Raw genomic sequence first — 21,936 nt, forward strand, 5'->3', positions numbered from 1 at the left:
CCTAAAGCTTATCAGAAGTAGCCATGAGCTATGACAGACAAATTAATGTGTGTAAGTGGACCTACTTTCCCATGTATATGGGAAACTGCCAAAAAAGATTATCTGAACACGGTGTCTTACCCACAACTGTGGGACAACAGCGTCAATGAAAATATCCCCAATGAGAATTTTACTCTGATAGTTACTTTTACAAGCTACTTAGCACTAGGCACTTCAAATCAGGGAAGAGACCTGAATTAAACTTGCATCCACAGCAGTTAAGCAAATAGAGTGAAAATAAAGGTCATCAAAGCAACACTATCATCTAGAATTAACTTTCATTTATTATAACAATAAATTAGATATTTTTTTACAATAAAGATTTTTTACAAATACATCCAAAAGTTAATATCAAAATAAACACTTACAGAACTTTACTGGTCATCTCATCTCTATACAAATACATACATAAAAGAGGTAGCTTTAAAGGCCACAGCAGCATTGAAAATGGCTATTAGAAAATTTTGTTGACTTAAAGCAGTTTTAGAAAGCAACATACAATACATTCAATGAGAGATGTCACCTGAAGAGCAGAGACAAATCACTGTGTGTAATACAGAGGAAAAAATACTTGTGTCTTTACAAGAAAAGGTGACAGAAGGATGAGGAATTTACCAAAAGAATTTTTCTAGCAAGTTTCTACTGCATCAAGATTAGGTGGATATTTTAACAAAGGAAAAATGCTACTTTCCTCTGAACTTTATACTTTTTTTTAAAGCATATTTCACATGCTTTATGGTCCTGATCAGGACCACAAATGGTCCTGATTTCACTGCTGTTAACAGCCCAGAGTCTTCACTGGAAAAGGTCATACTGAATATTCTGACAAAAGTACTTAAAAGGGGTTCAGAACAAATACTTACATGAGTTGTGGTGTGTGTGTGTTTTGCCTGTTTGTTTGTTTTTCAATACAACAAGCATTAATCCATTTCTTTCCTCATTCTATATCCTCCCTTCAGCCTTATGTAGCACAGTACACAGGACACAGACATCGCATCTGTGTTTTAGTCCTTCATATCTGTAGGAGTGCAAACATCATGGGCCAGATCTGGCTTTGTAGTCAACTGCTCTCCTTCTAGTCTTTTCAGAGTCTAGATATCATAAAAACCCTTTTTCCCCCCACACTGTTCACTTCCAGAGTGTCAGGAAAAATAAAAACCTTACCCTTATTTTTCTGTACAATCACATAACTACTAGTAACAGCTCTGACTTCCAACACAAACTTCTAGCATTTAGAACACCACTCCAGCACATCTTGGTGTGTCCCAAAATTTTGTTGTATCGATCCAGAGACCCTCACTTGAGACAGAAAATTCTACTAGCTTGCAAGGCTTGGCAGAAATTCTGACTTTTAATGTTATACATGTATAACTTTTTCTTTTCCCTTCAACTCAAATATAAAACGGCACCATTGAGAAAGAAGAAGGCAGATTTTTTTGGCTCCGTGAATATTCCCTTCCCTCCCACCATGCCCCTGAGGAGCAGGACTTCATGTGGGCAAGGCAAATGAAGGGGGATGAGCACCGCAACTCCAAACCTTGACTCAATTGTCACAGCCAGCCCCTGTTCTTCGCTTCCATGTGAGCAGATGCATTGCACTGCTTAATAGTGTGCTCCAGCTGGGCCAGCTGGCAACATCCAACTTCCAGTCTTTCTCTAGAGACAAAAAGATACAAAACCAGGTTATCAGGACATAGTGGATCCCATTTGATAGATAGGAACATTTCAGCATATTGCTTTAAAACAGAATTCCTATGGATTCTAATACTGTGCTTTAACACTGTCAAAAGCAGAGAATATTCTGTACCCCTGGAAATCCAGATGTTAATCTTTTGCTGTAAAGATAAAGTAAGCTTATTGCAGAGCCAGCTAACCATTACATGCTCCCAGCTGTATCCAGCAATGAAACCTTTAAAACGCAACAGCCTAAAAGGCACACAGCAAACACTATTCCAATCTCAACACAAACCAAGCCTTCAACTAACATCAAATTTTGCTACTTCTCACAGAAGGTGTTTAGCTGCAGTTCAGCTCTGCAGTTCCTGTACACCCCTGGCCTGCAGACAGAACCAAGTTCCACCCAGTTATGTTACAAAAATCTGCATTTCAGGCATGTGCAAAATTTAACTTCAATCTCTAGTGGGTATAGTAGGTCCTGTGGCTCTCGCACTTGCTTGACATCTGTATTTTTTCTGCTAATCCCTGGAGCACCACCAATCACAGAAGAAGAGACAATTTATAAACTTGTGCTCATAGAAGTTAAATGTAAGAAACATTTTCTGGAGTCAAAAAAGCCCAAAGTCTGGTTTGGAACACAGGGCAGGCTGGCAGACAGTGATAAATTTTGAAACAGTAGCTCAGCACATGAAAACCTTTCAGTGGAACCAGTCAGTGGTTCCTCTGAAAGAAAGCACAACAAACCCTCCATCTTCAGAGTGCTTAAGTAAGCATTGGCAAAATGACCGGAGCCAGGACATTCTTTCCCCATGTCTCACTTCCTAAAAATCAACCTGCAGACACCAAACCACCACAGGTCTGCTGCATTTGTACCTCTTCACGTGGTTTGAGGGTTTGTCCCACACACTTTGCCTTTTCTCTAAGCTGTAGACTTGCCAAAATACCCGTTCTTGTGTTTGTCTCCAAATTTGGACTTAGTTGGTAAAAAAAAATCTACGTGTCTACACACAAGTTATTGATGCAGCCACTCCCCCACATTATCTGCTGGGTAACTACCAGTATTTGCAGACAAATGTAACATCTGAGCCAGAGCAGCCACTGCAAGGTGCTGCTGCCTACCAAGACAGTGGCTGCACAGCTTGAAACCTGCTGTCCTGACTCAAAGAAAATACAATTTACTACCATTTTTAACTAGAAAAGGATATTGCACATGACAAACTATGCAGCTGTGATCTATATAATTGTAGAGGCAATTTCCATAAAATGCAAGAAACAGCAGTAACTTTTGCCTTAAAGCTGCTAAAACCAAGGATTTTACATGAATACCTTAAAAAAAAACCCTGCAACTCAGCAAAGTGGCAGAGCTGCTTTGGATGTTTTGCTTTTAATTGTAATACACAAAGGTAGGTTAAAAAAATAATCAGTGTTGAAAGGCCACTTACATCATCTTTCTTGACAGAATGGGGATTTTATAATGGTAGGTACAATTCAAACCACCGCTCATATGTTTGCATATTTACACATGCAATAAATCTCTTGACTACAGAGACTGATTATTTAATAGGCCTTTGTTTCGAAAGAGAAACCTAAACCTGCTTGCACAAAAAAACATTCTGCAGCTTTGGTTTTTCAAGATACTTGCTGGAAAGAACATTTAAAAGACTCTCCTTAAAAAGCAGGGTTAAATGACATGAGTGCAGCCTGAGGGCTACCAGACCAGCCTCTTAAATCTTTTTCCCTTTTAAACCATGCCAAGCACAAATTTACTTTACTTTCTCCATGGCCGTATCCACGCAGCTTTTATTCCCATCAGCTATATCTGTTAGCTTTTCTTTCACTTGATCAACTTCTAAAATACATACACGCATATATATAAATATGTATGTGAATGTAATACAATTCAAACTCAGGGATGCAGTTAGAAGGATACATGCCATACCCCCAGCATTTTTCATTCTCACAGGTCACTTAAGGCTGGAGGATCAGCCCGCCAGCACAGATGACTGAAGAGTGGTTAAAATGAACAGCATTTCTCTGGACATAATGCCAAGCACTGGCAGGGCCACGCTGATGACCACCCATCCTCCAGCCAAAGGAGCTCCATCGCCAGGTCCAGCCTCTCCAATGCTGCACGCACCTCAACAGTCTTTAGAGAGGAGTTCTTAAAAACTGGCACAGAGAAATATCTCAGCTGAGACTTGGGTAATAAGTCACCCACATCTAATTAAAATCTCCCCTACGTTATTCTAGCAGCCACTGTGTAATGGCTAAAATGGTAAATTGCATGGTACTAGCACAGGATTTACACTGCGGAACAGATACTTAGAGGTTTCTGGTGTCTTACTGGAAAAACCTGTAGTGTTAATTTGTTGAAAACACAAAAAATGGCAACAACTAGATGTCTGGGGAAGGGTCAGACTTTTGTTACATTTATGTGTTTAAGATTCGGATCCTTATATCGTAAAGACCTGGGCTGGCATCTTCTAAAGGCTGCTGTGATACCAAAGCCTGCAGCACCACATAGGGACAGGGAAGCAGTGAGAACTGTGCATGTAGCTGTGGCTACCTACCTTTAACAAGTCCTTTTCTTCTCCAGATAAGAAGAAATACTTTGGTTCAAAATCTCAAGAAGAGAGCATTTTTGGTTTATCCTGAGAAAGGAACAGTCCCAGTACAAGTATCCTACACTACGCCACCTCCTTCAGGGGCCTTCAGGCTGAAGGAAAAATGTTTACTGGTAATTGACCCTGGGGAAACACTTTGTTCAGGAATTTCTGCTGAAGCCCGAGTAATTCAGCCTGCCTCAAAGCAGCCTCCATCCTGTGCCTTTGCTCTTGGAACACCTCCTTTTAACTAAGTCCTTTTAAAAATTCATTTAACTCCACCCAGTAAATGAGGGATGTTTTATTTCCCATCTGAAACAGCACCTAGCTTCATTCCTGTAATAACTGACAACAAGAGTTAGGCATAAGAGGGATTTTAAAATCCTGTGGATTAACTTTGTATGTTTTCAAAGCTTGTAACCTCTAGATAACAAAAACATCCCCCTCCCCCTGTAGCACCACGGATCACAGAAACCAAAGTTCCGCTGAGAACATTTTTTTGGCCATGAAACCTCCTGTGGCAGACAGAAATCACAAAAACACTCCAAGTTTTTGGGCCCTCTAACAAAGTATGGACCGGGGGGCACCTTTCAAACATAAAGAAATTGAAGTTTCCTCGATACCCATAGCACAATACCCAAGGCTGTAACACTGTAGATTTTACACAGACAATGACAATGATGTCCACAAACCTCTGAGAACTGCTGTTTGGGAGCTGTGGTCACCAGCTGAAGCCTGCTAAGCTCACAGACAACTTGTCTCTACTGATACATGGATGGAATCTCTCCCTTCCCTGCCTAACTTTTCTCCCACCACCCAGCAATGAGCACTTTTAAATTCACAGAAGAATTAGGAAATCAGTATCAATCCAGGCAGGCAAATGGAAGGTTTCCAGAACAATTCTCCTACTTGGGTTAAAATAATCTGCAGGCCTTTTACACAGCTCATGGAACCACACTTCATATTTTGCTAAGTTACATCTAATTCATATATATATATATGTATGTATATATGTATATATATATGTATATATATGCTTTAACAGGAACTTCAAAGAAAATATTTACCTACCTTTTATTACCCACTCACAATTTATTTGAAAAAATAAATTTATTTATATAAATTCATGGCATTTTAAAAACTCAATTGAACCTGGTTTTACAAGCCCTCAATTACACAAATTTAGAAAAAACTTTCTTATAACCCAGAAAATTTCCAGTAAAGAACTAAGACTTGCATGACACTTATTTTTAGACTAATATTTCCAAGGTCTTTAACTCAGCTGTAAAACAGATCATTTATTTCCCTCTGACTGAACTGTGAAACATAAAATAAAATGGAAACAGAACTCGGAACCTTACGTTTGGCTCTCCTTTTCTTTCTAACTGTACTTTACTACACACAATGGCTTAATTTATGGCTTTAAGTTCTCATAGCAATGACAAGTTCTGCTACAAACAGAACTGCCGTTACAATCAAATCATTTTAAATGCAGTCTCACATTCTATCCTACATTATAACAGATGCTGACCTATAATGGCTCTGTCTGCCACTAAACCATGAACCCAAAACTGGTACTGGGACCAGCACCTTGCCCTGGAGTCAAACAGCTGAAAATCTCCTTCTGGGTGCTGTTGGCTCATCTCTAATTTATATTCTGTCCTCTCACATTCTGTTGTAACACTATATCATAAGAAAAAAAAATCTCCATTCTTCATCCCTAGCCCCTTCTTATGATGGCAATTATTTTATTTAACAGAACAATTTCTCTTATATTACTCTGGAATACAGTAAAATGCTGTCCCAAAACCTATTTGATGTGGTTAGTAATTGGCTTACCGATATAACTCTTGTGAAACACACTCATAAAGCTCCTCAGCAGTAAATTTTATACTGTTATATATCTAAAACAAAGAACAAAAAGCAAAGAATTACCTAAGTACATTACCAAGTATCGCATATCAATTAAAATTATACAGCTGGTATAACAGATATTGTTAATGCAGTATCTAACAGGCTCTCAAGTTCAGACAATACATAAATGAATAAAATCACGCTGTGCTATAATATTAAATATTACCAATTAACAATCATGACTGTACATGATGGGAGGACAGATACCACCCCAGCTCCACTTTTGAATTGTTTCTGCACAAATGTAGAAGACCTTCAATTGTTCTTCCTCCCCTCCTATTTACCCTGTAAATCTATAGCAACCAAGGTAAGCTCTGATTTGCTTTAATTCCATAAATACAGTCATCCCATATGTACAGGTCTCAAAAACAATAAATGTATCTTCCTGTATAGAAGAGGACTGCAAATCTGAAAAATGCAGTACTCTAAACGGAAAAACACCTCTATTACACTGCAAACACTTATTTCTATTTCTCTTCTTAAAGTCCTTCAGCACAAATGAGTTAAAATTCATGAAAAACTGATAATTTCAACTTACCTTCTTTTCTCTAAACTACACACAGGATTCTCCATAGAATTACCCAGCGCAATGAATCACACAATCATAGCAGCATTTAGGTTGGAAAAGACCTCTAAAATCATCTGGCCCAACCTTTAACCTAGCAAAATTCTCTATTTTAAAATGACAATGTCAGGGATGGTTTGGAGACTTCGGCTTCAATGCTTTCACTCTCTACAAGAAGTCCTTCTTAACAAATGAGTGCTCCAAGAGTCAGGCAAGCAACTCAAATACTGGTACAGATTCTAATAATTTTTGGTAGGTATCAACTAAAAAAAAATATTTTTATGTCTAATGTCTAATAAACAAAATATAATCCTCAAAATTCTAGTTTAATGGAAATATAATGATGAGACTGCTAACCTCCTGACTGTTTTAAGCAATCAGAAAACTGCAATAGAAGAGTATCTGACAAAACAATAACGGAAACTTCATACCTCATTGCTTATGAGAAAGTTATAGAGTGTCCAAATGTCTTGGAAACTACTGGTTGGGGTCAAAATTCTGAAAAAGAAATTTTTTATTTTTTTAAGTGTAAAATGATTCTATGGAACGATTAAAAAAATAGCAATCAGAAATGATTCATGAAAAAAATCTAATTATTTTCTTTAAACAAGAAGGAAACTAATTTTTGAAAAAATTTCCCTTCCACCCATCCTTTTCTGCTCCTCTGCAAGAACTAAAGATGAGCTTATTATGTCTGCAAGGTCCTTCTATGAAGGCTTTTCATAATTAAAAATTCAACTGATATTTTTATGAGCAATTCCTCTGAAAACCAGCAATATTTAAAAGCCTTTTGTATCAGATAAGCAAAGCATGTTGCATTAATGTGGAGCAACAGAAAACCGACAAGCTTAAAAAAAAACCTTCTCCCACTAGCCTACATTGTATCTCATTCCCTCCAGTATTTAACGTTAACATACAGCCCAAATTTTACATTTTCCATACCATTTTTGCTACTTCTAAGAATAACCAATTCACACCCAATACTGAAAACTGAAACTAGGATTTGACAGCCAGAGAGGTGTTATTTTAACAGAAGTACTGTTATTTTATTTAGCCACAGAAGGCGCAGAGCAGCCAGCAATGTTCTTGTCCTTCCCCAAGTCTCATTCCTGTCCTACACACTACGTTCAGGGATACCACCTGATGAAACCTGTAGCTTCAGTGTCTCCATACTGAGCTGTGAGGCTGAGGGATGTAAGCCCTTTTCCACAAGGCTCCAAAAATGATCCAATAAGGAAGTGATTCGCTCACAAAAAAAAAAAAAAAAAAAAAAAAACCCTTCTCCTAATCTAGTTAAGCAGATATAATCCAGTTATACCTCAGTGCAACTTCATTTGCATTCACAAGGAAAAACAAACAGAACATTCTTGTATTACATTAAACATCATGTAGCACTTTACATATATTAAGAAATCCTGATAAAATCCTGCTTTATGTTACAATCCAAGTATGTAAATAGATTAAGAAAATGATTTAATGTGAAAAAAAACTGTGCTTTTGGGAAACTGTATTTTCTTTCCCATGGGAAAGTGCCCCAATTCTCTTCCCTCCTCCCTCCCCTTGTAAGTCATAAGCCTTTATAAATGAATTAATTAGGAACTGAAAAGAAATACAGACAGAAAACTATCGGAATCAGTTAAAAATCCCAGATAAAAATGACACCGTATTTTAAACACGCTGGAAGACGGTGACATACTCCAGGATTTATCATAACTTGTACGTCTGCTTATTTTCAACATGATTTTACACAGGAATTACCACTGTTCACAAAAATTAGTCACACATTCTTACCCCCTTCATAAGAAGATGCACCCAGGATTTGTTCCTTAAAGCAGAATATTTAGACCTGCCAAATAAAAGTCAGCAAGAGAACCCACTGGCTGGCTTTCCTAAAAATACCTCGAAATCTTCAGCAGCTACCTCAGTGAGAAAGCTATCAACTTTGACAGGATAAAACCCTTGCACAGACAACCTGGCAAACATCCTCATAAGCGCTGGGAATTTTGGCAGCTTGAAATGCATCGCTGCGACGATTCCCACCGAGGAGCTACGCGCAGCCAGAGCCAGCAGCCCTGTCTGCACGGGACAATGCATCAGCTTTGGCTATCGCAGCCCTCATCCGTGGCATAAATAAACGAGCCTACCGGAGCCTGGGAAAGTGTGGTTTCTACTGCTGCTGATTTTTGTACCATTCTGCCTTCTGCTTTGTGCCAAGAGGAGAGCCTACATATTTAACTGGTGTCAAAAAATTGAAGGCAGAGGGCTGCAGAGCCCAAAAGGTGAGGCACTGCAGCAACTCCCCTCGAAGGCCATTACGTGCCGCCACACAACCTGCTAGGGCAAAATTTGCCGATCCGAGTATCAGGACACACAGGGAAGGAATAGCACTGGGGTGGGAAACCAGCCAAGTAAGCTCTTCACCTGGGGGAAAGAGAAGCTGGGGAGAGAGAGAAGAGCTGCAGAAATTACAGGCTTCTGAGCCCTGAGGAAGAGAAGCACGTGCATGAGGGAGAGACCGAGGGCAGAGCAGGCACAAGGTGAAACCACGCTCCATCTCCTGACCGTGCTGCACCTTGAGCAGGGACTTCTGGCCACCTGACTCGCCACGTCCCTCTCCCCGGGGCCTAAGACCCTGCGTGTCCCGCAGGCCTGCTCAGTGAGGCTACCTTCAGAGACTGCGTCTGAATATCACTCCACAAGCTGTATCAGGCCTTCGTTCTAGGTTCATTTTTAGACCTCTAGCTTTGAGCACAATATTAACTGTGGGCTTCAACTGACACCTCCCAGACCGTGCGCTCTAGGCACCAACCAAGATGACCCTCACTACTCCTCCTATTAATTTCTGGTGAGGGGATCAGGTTGCAAAGCACACCTATTCCTGTACTGGTGCCAAATGGTACTAGCGAACTGCTGACACAATGAGTTCAGCTCACCAGACCCCAGGTGGATGCACAGTCCAGCTGTATTTCCAGTTCTTTGAAAAAATCCAAATGAAACATGTTAATAAGTATGTAAGTAACTTACTGTTAAGTCCTGCATCTTATCTTACAGAGGCGGATTGGACAGTCACAACTGTTACTTCTGGGTTTGTAACACGACTAACATTTGGCTCAAAGCACTACGGTATCTTAAAATGAAAGGCATTTGTTGTCTTTAAGGAGGAAACATCGCTACACAGGGAGTTCTGAAAAGAATTCATCGAGAGGAGCCTACACAGCGACTTCCCCCACAAATTCTTAATAGGTCAACATCCATAAAAACGCTTATTGTTGTTTTCAACTAAATACAAGCTCCAGCCTTGGAATACATGGGCAGGGATTTTACACTGCTGCTGCTGTCTACTGATTTAAATCATTTCACATTCCTTTTGTCTCCTGTAGCCACTATTCTGTGTTACGGAAAACAGAAACTTTAAGAGAAGTTCAATTGTCATTAAAATGAAATTTGTTCAGGCACTGAGCTGTAGTATGGTTCTGTGCAGTTTTATGAAAATATTTAGTGCATGAGGTACAGAAGGGCATGCTACCAAAAAAAACACACAAAATGCCAGTACGGGTACCAGCCACAAAATGGGGGTCAACCCTTGTTTTGGGGGGAGAAAGGAGAGAACCAGACTTAACAATTGCTACTTCATAAGCACTAGGGCTTTCCCCACCCCTCTGAATGTTTGTTTACTTTCTGGCATCAGACAAGCGATAGGACAAATGCACAGAGTGAAAGATGCGACAATCAAGAATGTAAATGGGTGGGAGACAGCTCACAATATGATTCCTCACTTGTGCACAATACCTGGGAAATGAGCAAAGCCTATGTGGAAAGGATCAGAAAATTAAATTAGCAAATAAAGAGTGATTTGGCAGGGAAAGCAGGTCTGCCTGCCTCCCACTCACAAACACTGCCGTCGTGGGCAATGACAAGCAAAGCACACAGCTACAAAGCAATGTGAGAATACATGGCGAGTGTTCCCAAAACTGTCCATACCTCAGTATTTGTTACCCTAAGGTGATGCCTCTCTTCAGGGGATACATGGAATTGCCTGTGGTGTAAGACTGAGGGAGCCATCATGCAGCGTTGGCCAATTCGATGAATCCACAGGCTTCACCACAAAGGCGTATGTGACTGAACTGTATAAAGTCAACTTAACCCATTGAAAGCCCCACTGAACCTCAATGACAGAAGATCAAAAAAGCAGAAGAGATGACAACTGGAAAAACAAAACTACTGTGTGGCTTAAAATCTTGGTAATTTAACAATTCCTCAAGGCCAATTCAATGAAGCCAATTTCTAGCCTTCCAAACTTTTCAGACTGGGCTAAAGGCAGCAAGGTGTAGGCACTGCATCACCTCAGCCCCACATCATGTTAAGTGCTGACCCATTTCAGCTTCACTTGATGGAGGCAGAGGCCTTGAAACATTTTAATTTCTTAAAGCTCCCATCCAATTAGGCAGCTGGATAAAGGACCAGATTTGGAGTCTGGTAACAGAGAAGGCTGTAGGTAAATTCAAATGGAACAGAAGATTACAAAGACTTCACTTATGAAAGAAAATGTTACTACCGGAAGAAAACCGTTTGCCAGATACCACACATTTTCAACAATATCAGACAACAATTGAAGGACACGATACTACAGAAAGATGAGCTTGATATATGTTATTACTGACATACAGTTATTTTTTTCTTAGTAACCACAGGCTGTTTCCACATTACTGCTGCTCCCAGGGGAGGGCCATTTCTACAGGCAGCCCTGCACCGCGAACTCCCTCCAGCCACAGCCCTGCCCGCAACCCTGCCAGCCCAGCCTGGCATGGGTGTCACACGCCCTACAGAAGGGGCTACAAATCCACTCCCTGCTCACTGTTTGCAGGTTACTCCGATTAAGTTAACGCAGCTCATTCAGAGATCAGAAGACTGATCACACATAGCACACGCTGAAGCAGCGTTAGCCTCAGGCAGTGCCGTCAGCCAGATCTGACCCGTGCCCCATGTCCATGCAATGTCTAGGAGCTATATTTCAAACAACCGTTTCTCATCCATCCCAATTCGGTTTACCTTGGAAAACTGCATGGAGTCCAGCACTCTGAGGCTGAAATTTACATTTAATTTAACTGCTCTTCTTTAGTGGGTCAAGAATGTTTCATGTTTCACCTAAATTAACAATAAAAGAACCAAACAGCTAATGCTAGGAAAGTCCAACAATTTTTGAACTAGGAACTACTCTCTGTTTTACTTGCAGAAGAAGACAGCATGAGGAGTCTCTTAATAAAAAAAAAAAAGTCTCTTAATATAGAGACTTTATGATAAAACTGACTAAATGTCTTGGCAGCCTAAAGGAAGAAAGACAATTTCCTAACTAGACATCAAGAAAAAGAAATCTCAATTCCCTCACTGACTAGCTGAGGAAAGTTTCTCTGAACCCATAGAATTGTTTTTAAATTAGCAGAACTGTTTTAAAGTTAGTTAATCCCAAAACATTCAATTCAGTGATCAGATCTGATACAATGATGTTTTACTTCGGAAGACTACTGTTTTACTGAGATCCTAAAAAATTATACTTTAAATTACAAATATTTATGGATTCCTTATCTAAAACAGTGCTTCCCAAACAAGCAAAAATATTAGAAATTTGACCAGAAATTCCACTCAGGTAGAAAAAAGAGGTTACTTACTTAAGTCAGGTTACTTACTGCAGTTACAGATAACTGTATTTATACCTGACACTATACTAGCGTAAACGTCTGACTATTGTATCTAAGAGTATTTGCTGTAAATTGTGAGCAATTTTCAAGTTCACATGTGAACAAAACATTTTCCTAGCATACTGATGAAAAAAATAACAAAACCAGAAATAAATAAATATAACAGAAATAACTAAATCAGTTCAACAAAAGACTAAGATTTTTTGTTGTTGTTAACAAGAATTTCTTATCTAAAACTTGGGCAGGAAACATGAAGGCACAAGAAGGTTCCCATGTAAAATTCCCCAGAGGTGCATGCAAACCCTTGAATCACTGGTTATACTCAGCTGAGGGAAAGTGAGGCCTTATATAAACCCCTACAGACACATTTAAATGCTGCTGTTGAAGCCTTTGAAGGCATAAGAAAGCCGTCTGTTTCTAACATTCCAATCAGTATGTTAAGTGAATGTTTTAAAAGCAACAAGACATAATATGTTTCAGAAGACTGATGATAAAAAGCTCCAAGCACTTCCAATCTTCTGCTAGTACTGGCACACTCTTTACTTCAACAGGTGAAGAAACATATCCCGCATGCAGAAAGCGGAGGGAAGTTATGATGCAATTTTAGGGGACTGTCAAATACATCTCAAGTATATACACCTGCTAGCAGTGGTCTCTTGTGAGGCATTCTGCACTTCTTAGAACAAAATTTATTAAGAGCTAATTATCTGTGATAAATACTTTTCTTCTTTCTTCTCCAAACAGGAAGGGCCCAAATGTCTTCCACCAGAATCAGTGGAAGAATGTTTCTACAAGTGATGAAAGACTTGGCACAATCCTGAAAACCCCTAGTTGCAGAAATACTTCTGTTGCCTCAGAGAACCACTTGAAAACCAAGAAAATATTCCATGGATCAGGATTTAAATTAGGCCCCTCTGTAAATTAGTTCCAAATACTATCCAACATAAATAATCCACAATAAATATACAAGCATGAACAATCACTGAAAACATGCATAAATACTGTTCCATGCAAAAATTACTTTTAAAAAATATTTTAGTTATGTAAAATGACTTATGGACCATCATCACTTTGGAACAACTGAAGGATGCCAGAAGATTTTCCAAATCAGTCAAGCCTTCTTTCTCTTCTCCTGTCTGAAATTTTATAAATAACTTAGTAAAAGTGCTTTGAACATGCTACAGAAACACCCAGGTGAATTCCAAGACATTGAGTGTGATAGATGAGGTGCTGAGTTTTGGTACACCTAAGATACATTTCATAGCCTCATAACTTCAAGTATAAATGTCAGAGGTTTAAGAATGTTTGTTAATTCCCGGTCAATGTAATATACGTGGAACAGATATAATGCCTTCTGCAATCAAAATTAAAAACGGGCCATTTTTTAAGTGAGCAAATCTCAAAAACACAGTGATAAAACAAGAGGTGCCAGGATCAGCAATATTTGAGAGAGAACTATAAAGTAACATGTATTTGTTTAAATAAGAATCTTGCTGCCAAAAGAAACAGATTATCTACAGTTGCTAAGCCATACTAGCTATTGTCTTTATTGTAGTACTGAATTACTGTAAAACATTTATGGCATGCAGCACTTTATACCATACGTTCTATTCTGCTGTCAACGTCATCATAGGAAGAAGCAAAGATAAAATTAAACATTTGTACTATGCTGTACGACAAAAGTTTCAAAACAGGATATGATGCAAACACCTATTAGTAAGAACTCTTCTATCAAACAGCTGTGATTTTTTTTTTTCTTTTTTAATATCTGTATTTGTCGTAAGTATGTTCCGGTTATCAGTCTGAATAGCCATAGTACTGACACAGAATGTATTTGTTTGGGAGGAAGTACATCATCACATACTTATCTCAAAAAGTGTGATTGTGCTTCTCTAATTGTTTTTAGCAATCTGAAAATCTAAACTTCTAATGCAGTTGTACTTTCAATGCAATCTATAGAACTTCCAAATTTCCACAAGACAGTTTCTTTCTTCTTTGTTCTACACAGCAAGGAATAGAAAATACCATAGAAAAGGCTTACATTTTATCACTAAATGCTGTATTACCTCCAAATACTCAAGTTTTTTTCCCACTAAGTTTTCTCCTGATGCTTCCTTTGATGTAATCAAACCATTAGGTTAATTTTAAGTCTCTGAAGGTATTTAAAAAATAATAATAATTAAAAAATAAATATATTCTAAGTACAGTCTTAGAAAGGCTGAGCAACCCAGGTAAAATAAGCATTCTCACTTTTGCAAACTTCACTTTTTGTTTGGCATTCTGTAATACATATAAAGCTATGATGATTTATAAACACAACTTCTGACTTCAGAAAACCTACTCAAAATCCTCAAATAAGATTAACATAGATCACACTTCACACACTTTCTGAATTTCTTGCTCCACGGTGCCCCCTACTGCTACTCTGAAGAACAAACACAGAGTAAGCATTTCAAAATGAAATCTTTCCAAGAAAATTCATTCTTACAATCATAGTGTATTCCAGTTTAGTAGTAGAAAAGTAAATCTGAAGGAGTACAAAATTAATTTTTGAAACTATTTCATAAGCATTACTGATTGTCAGTGTAATCACATGGAACAGAAAATAGCCTCTCAAATTCAAATAAAGTCAAAGGACTGAATCCTGAATCTTGCTACAGATATTCCTCTAATCAAAAAGCACATCTTTTGAAGGGCAACTGCATCCTGGGCTGCACCAACAGAGGTGTGACCAGCAGGTTGAGGGAGGTGACTGTCCCCCTCTGCTCTGCCCTTGTGAGGCCCTACCTGGAGTCCTGCGTCCAGGTCTGGGGCCCCCAGCACGAGATGTGGGGCTGTTAAAGGAGGCTCAGAGGCTGAAGCACCTCTCCTATGAAGAAAGGCTGGGAGAGCTGGGGATGTTCAGCCTGAAGAAGACTCTAGGGAGACCTCACTGCCTCTTTTCAATACTTAAATGAGACTTATAAAAAAGATGGGGGGCAACTCTTTACTCAATCGGATAATGACAGGAAAAGGGGGAATGGTTTTAAGATAAAAGAGGGCAGATTTAGATTAGAGGTTAGGAGGAAATTCTTCTCAGAGGGTGGTGAGGCACTGGCAAAGGCTGCCCAGAGAAGCTGTGCATGCCCCGTCCCTGGAGGTGTTCAAGACCAGGCTGGATGAGGCCCTGGGCAAACTGATCTAGTGGGTGGCGTCCCTGCCTATGGCAGGGGGGTTGGAACCAGATGATCTTTGAGGTCCCTTCTAACTCAAGCCATTCCATGATACTATTCTCACTAGGTTTTAGGACTAACTTAAATGCTTACCTACGAATTCCTTCAAGGATGTCATTCACAGCTGCCAACAGTTTCTGCAGACCTAAAAAAGCTTCTTCAAACGAAGACTTTGCGGTTACTGTGTGGGGGTCCAACTTTTGGAAAATTTCAAGACTAGTATTAAAAAAAAAAAAAAAGTTAATAAAAATCCTCAAAATTAAGAGAAAGTCAGTACCTATTGCATGCATTGTATTTTGGCTATTAAAAAGCCAAGGTCAAATATAAAACTGTACTACTACCATGTTATTTAAAGTAGTCTTGGAATAAACAGTGGAAAGACTATGCCCTACAGCTGTACTTCTCTGCTGAAAATCTTCCTTGGTAATTGTACTCTATAACAGTATTTCACTAACTTTGACTTAAATAGATTTATCATTAAACTTCACTTTACAGCAAAACGAATTCTTCATACACAACCTGAGCAAACCTCTCAGAAGAGAAGAACTGCTAGGATGAAGAAGCAAAGTAAATTGCGTTCTTTCCATTTTTCCAAGCAGTTTCATTCTCCAGATTTAGAAGAGGATTGACACCTTTCCTTCAATAGTTGCATTGGGATAAGCTGCATTGCATTTGTGAAGAATAATCTCCACTGGTGGGAGACAAATAGTATTTTCTTGACAAGATGACCGTGAAATGAACTATAACTCTAAAATTGTACCCTCTTTTCACAGCAAGGCTCTTAACAGCTGGCAAGAACCAACACCTCAGTTGCAATTTCATTATTAAGGGATTCATTTGAAAGAGGTTTTCCTCTTGAAACAATGCCTATATGAAGTTCACAAATATCCCAGTAAGGGAACCAATTCTCTCCATTTTGGAGGCTAAACTGTTATACACTGACGCTGTCCTCTGGTGCAAATTCTCATTTGACTTGAACACCACACCGAGCCAACTCCTCACAAGCTTAAATGCAGATTAATTTGCATTGGTTTAAACCAAGAGGAGTTACACTGGTGCAAATATATAGTATATAGTATACTGAAATGCTAGAGTAGAAATGGCATTGTTAAGGTTACTATCATTACATATTACACGAGTACTTTAGAGACCACCAAAAATGGTGTTCCTTTGTGCTTGACATAGTTCAGAGTCCTTCCTTTAAAAAGATTTTAGATTAAGACTACAAAAAGAAAACACAGTATTTATTCTGTTTTTTACAGCATGCAAAAGCATGGTGCTTCAATGATTTTCAAGCAGACTTTTTAAAAACAACCAAAATAAAAACAGTGGTAACACATCTAGGTGGAGGGGTTTTTCATTTCATGCAATTTTAATTTTATGTGAGAAAGGAAATTTGTCGCTAGATTCTGCATTTGGATACTTCACCTTTAATATGAAGGATTTTGCTTAACAAGAAAATTGTCTATGTTGTAAATCAATTGAAATAATAATTTAAAAAAAAATAAGTGCTTTTGCTTAGGCTAGTACACATCCACAGGATTTGAAAGGAAAATAACCCCAAGAAAACTTAGAGCTTCAATGCCTCTTTTTTATGGACAAAGGTGAGATTTTCATGGATGCCTCCCATTTGCGTTTCTTAAAGGGCTTTCAACGCTATTCTCTGAAACAACTTGTTCTAGCTACTGTTATGAAAAAGAGCAGCAAGCTAGACAGACACAGACTGCATCTATGTTATAAGTTGTATGTTCCTAACTTCTTTGTGTGACAAGCTGTGTGATGTTTTTTTTGTCAATCTAAACTAATTACTAATAGGTTTTTCTCTAAAATGAGAAGTAACAAGCAGTTCCTGTGGTATGTTTGCTTGAAAATTATGGAAGATTAAATTCTGAAGTTCTAGATATTTAGCACACTGTACCTGTACAAGTTCATTGTATTCCATACACCTTCAAGGACTGACCAGATTTCCTGGTGCCTGTTTTCTTGAGACACATGAATGCTTGAAGGTAACTTTTTTCCTTCACAATTTTGCAGATTTGGTGTTGTTGCTTCCATTCTTTCACACGGAACACTTTCTGAAAGAACCATGATGTCTTCTGATAAATCCTGCTCACTGTCTGACCTCACCTTATAAAAGTTTAGCAAACAAACAATGAATGTATTTAATTCTTAACTTAAAAAAACTTGAACACTTCTAAATGTTTTGTGTTTGTGTTTTATTTTTGTTTTAAAAGTGATGTTCAGAGAACCAAGGCATATCTGTTTCAATTTAACTGTCTTTACTATACTCTGTATCTAAAGCATCTCTCAGTCTTTTACCAAGTCTTTCTGCTGCATGTATAGATCAGGAAACTGACGCAAAGGGAACCCTACACTAAATACAGTAAGCTGGTATAAACAAGAGCTGCCTCTTACTTGCACACATGAAGAGACAACATTGCTCCCTGTACCATGACTGTTGGCACATTCCTCTGGAATGGTATAAAGTATTCACATACTCAGGATAAACTGGTTCAGGAAATGTATCCAGGTAAAACTGATCTGACAATCTAGCCTTGTGTAATGGCAGTTCTTAACAAAGTCAAATGTCAGACAAGGATGGTAGGAAACAAATTTTCCAACAGAAAGGCTGCTTCTTATGGCAGCACTGTTCACAGAACTGTAGAATAAGTGGCCAACTGCAGTGCATGCAAAAGGTACAGCAGAGCAGAGAATCAAGACTCCCTAGCAAAAGCTACTGGATCATCCATCCTCCTTGATTTTCCTCTTCGTCCTTTCCTCTTCAGCTTTCTCCAGATATGAAAAGAACTTTTTAGAGTTCTGACCTGTACTTTTTTCCATACATAGAAATATTTGAAACCATCCATGCTCACTATTCCCTTTTTTATGCCATTACACTTGGGACTAATGATTACCACAAACCAAGACACCAACATTTCTCCCCCAGCAACTCAGATGAGCTGTGTACAAATGCACATCTCTCAGAACACAAAATGTATCAGGACACTCTCAACTACCAAAAAGTGCATGGTATAAAAAAGTCCCTGCTGCATGTGTAGGAACAGAGCTACCGAGAAAGCTGAAATAACATGCCCAGGAATAAGGTCAAAAGTAGAAATTACAATTTTATTTTTAATCTTTAAGGCTTTTTTATCAGTTACAAATGCAATAGAAAACTAATTTTTAATTAAAAAAAGATTCATTTAATTAACTATTATTTTTAATTAATACTTAATTTAAATTTATTTTAATACAATTGTAATTATTAATAAAAATAATAATAAGATTAATTAATTAAAATAATTAAAATAAATTTAATTTTAAAAGACTAATTTAAAAAGATGTTTTTCTTGAAGGTAACTAAGTAATGTTTTTTAGTCACCCTTCTGATACCAGCACATTTATATTAGAAAAAAGGCCTACCAAGCACAAACATAGACACAGATATTTGCTACAAGAAAATAAATGTTAAAATTGGGGCCTATTAATTTAAAAAATAACCTACCAACATTTCCTGAAATAATTTGTTGAATTTATGGGAATAATTTAGAAGCGTAAGATGGGTTTTTAATACAAATACAGAGCATCTCCAAGAATCTGTTAAGTGAATGAACACTGAAGCTCCTCTTACCTCTGTAAATGTTTGGTACAGCTTACTCACTTCGGCATAAGCCTTGGGAAGTACACCATTATAGTCAGACCTTGAACTGAAAGCATGCAATAATTTCTTGGATTCCTGAAGCAAGATACCAGCTGTTGAGGAGTTCACTGTTTTACCTGATATTTAGACATTAATATGGGAAATTAAAAAGAAATAAACTAGATGTTAGGAGATACTACTCTTAGGAGGCAAATCTAATACTCATAGCTGAACTAACTGAAGCGCATATAAAGCATTGGAAATGGTTCAGAAACATTAAACAGCCTCAAGAGAAGTATTAACAACAGTGTGTAGTGTTAAGACTTCTCCCCTGTTAATCAAGTCTTCCCTACTTATCCAGAGTCTGGCAAGAGGCTCAAATGGCATATTTAACACAACTGAAGAACAGCAATATCCCAGAGGATCTTTATTTGTTATAAACAAATTTATAAAAATGACATTAAATAAATGAAAGGGGGGGGGTTGTTTGTTTGGTTTTGCTTTTTTAAAAACAAACCTCCCTGTCTTCATCTGTCACATAAAGTAACTTTTACCCCTCCCCAATTTGTTTAGCAAATGTAGATCATTTGGCCACACATAATGTGGTGGCAAATGAAGGAAGGATTATTTGCTTTTTAAAAATAGTTCAGAAACTTCAGTGACCATTGCTGCTTATGTCCATTAAAATGTTTTTTCCTTGATTTTTGCAGATACAAACAGATGTGTGAAATAGATAACCCTAAATTAAAAGAAAAAAAGAAGGACTACATTACTATTAATACTATTTATATATATATTTATATATAGTATTTATTATATATATATATATAATAATTATAAATTTATATCAGAAATATATTTATATACACCTGCTTTGGTAGGGGGGTTGGACCCGATGATCTCTTGAGGTCCCTTCCAACCCCTACAATTCTGTGATTCTGTGTGATTCCATGATTCTGTGATTTAATCATACAGACTATGTGCCTTTTCAAAGTGTCTAACTACTAAAACCAGAACAATGAGTTTATTTACAAGTTTATAATTAACTTTCTTAAAGATTCTTACCTGTACAAAAGTGTTTATAGAGACATTCAACAGTTGCAAGTAAGCTCCTTGGCACAACATGACCAAAAACAGCCACCCAGTGTTTTTTAAAACACTGCAGCAAGTTTGCTAATGTCCATGGTGGCTTCAGGTACAGTATCTGAAAAAGAATACATTTAAAAATCCATAGACCTGGTTGTATACATTTCAGAACAGCTCTATTCTTCAATAACGTTATGATTTGTGCTTGCTCAAGTATAATTTCAATGATTCCTCAGAAATAGTTATACTCAGATTTAACAAATTTATCTATCTAAAAAATGTGATTTGGCAACATTATGGCTTACACAGAGATGCTCATGTAGGACTGTCCAGTGTACAATGTAACCTTTCAACATTTGCATGAGACTTTGTTCTCCTTTTCTCAACTATTGAAAGCGTCCTCAAGTAAACTCTAAAGAGATTTAATGCATTGTTTACGTAGAAATGCCAGAGTAACAGTAAACATGCCTTTGATTATCTACAATTACTGAGAAAGTAAAAAGAAACACGTTTCCTACCTGTTGACTGTACACACATGAAGTAATATGTGCATATCGCAATCAAATTTTAATTTATTACTATAAAGTAAAACCAGAAATTGGGAAGACATTGACAAAAATCAGGTAAGTTAATTGTAAATGCCTAAGAAAGATAAAATGTCTGTAAAAATGTCTGTAAATGTCTAAGAAAGATATCATATGAAACTACCTCCATCCATAGGTTTCCAAATGCAATTTTCATTTCAGTTTCCAAAATACATGATAAAGCTTCTCCTAAGTTCTTCTCAAGATCTGGAAGGATATTTGGAAATTGAGCAGAAAGATGAGCTTCGCTTCTTTCTGTTTTCTGGAATTCTGTATCTGTAAAACCAATGTCAGTAAGAGGTACTTATTGCAACTGCTTCTGTATCTAATTTAGGTTGATAGCACACAAATCACTTGTTCCCATAAATAAAAGGCAGTCTGCATTTCATATTTATGTTACAATGCAGATAAGCTAATTAAGTATCAAACATTTTTACTTATACCCACTTGTATTGCAAATATTTTTAATTATGAGCTACTAAACGAGAAAATCTTATTTCTCCAAAGCATTATTCATTTGTAATCTCATTCCATATTACTTTTTTCCTTAAATAACTTATATACAGCCAGTGGGGTTATCAGCAAGTATGAGAAGAACACTACTTACTATTGTAAGCTGTGTAAGCTATTGTATTTGCATTTTTAGAAACATGAATGGGCAACCCAAGAATTAAGACTTACCGGTTGGGATGCAGGTAAAGCTATTATTATAAAATGTAAAGGAGTGACCTAAACATACAAAATTTTTCAACTAAATATGAATAGGACCCAAACTGGTTCAACCAGAAAAATCTATTTTCAGTCCTAAAAATTTCAGAACACCTTTTAAATGACTATAAACACAGGTAATCCATGCTGTGGGTTTGTTTCTTTTTTCTGTTAAATAAAGATATGTCTCATGAATTTTCTCAAACCCTACG

General features: G+C 37.6%; 1 protein-coding gene across 6 annotated transcripts in view; it reads right to left on the bottom strand.

Moving 5' to 3' along the window:
* Positions 1–305: 305 nt before the first annotated feature.
* SWT1 (SWT1 RNA endoribonuclease homolog) overlaps positions 306–21,936 on the bottom strand; it is a 42,553-nt gene continuing 20,922 nt past the window's right edge. For 3 of the 6 annotated variants that reach the window (XM_027463652.3, XM_038182785.2, XM_013109522.4), the window contains 8 exons: positions 21,141–21,292; positions 20,412–20,550; positions 19,338–19,483; positions 17,625–17,833; positions 15,800–15,922; positions 7,230–7,296; positions 6,159–6,223; positions 306–1,695 (listed from right to left, as the gene is read on the bottom strand). In XM_027463652.3, coding sequence (XP_027319453.1) covers positions 1,590–1,695; positions 6,159–6,223; positions 7,230–7,296; positions 15,800–15,922; positions 17,625–17,833; positions 19,338–19,483; positions 20,412–20,550; positions 21,141–21,292 — 1,007 coding nt within the window. In that variant the 3' untranslated portion in view covers positions 306–1,589. The remainder of the gene's footprint in view (positions 1,696–6,158; positions 6,224–7,229; positions 7,297–15,799; positions 15,923–17,624; positions 17,834–19,337; positions 19,484–20,411; positions 20,551–21,140; positions 21,293–21,936) is intronic. The other 3 variants (XR_011810837.1, XM_072041425.1, XM_072041424.1) reach the window with 3 other exon arrangements.

This window comes from Anas platyrhynchos, chromosome 8 (genome assembly GCF_047663525.1).
Source record: "Anas platyrhynchos isolate ZD024472 breed Pekin duck chromosome 8, IASCAAS_PekinDuck_T2T, whole genome shotgun sequence".
Taxonomy (NCBI): domain Eukaryota; kingdom Metazoa; phylum Chordata; class Aves; order Anseriformes; family Anatidae; genus Anas; species Anas platyrhynchos.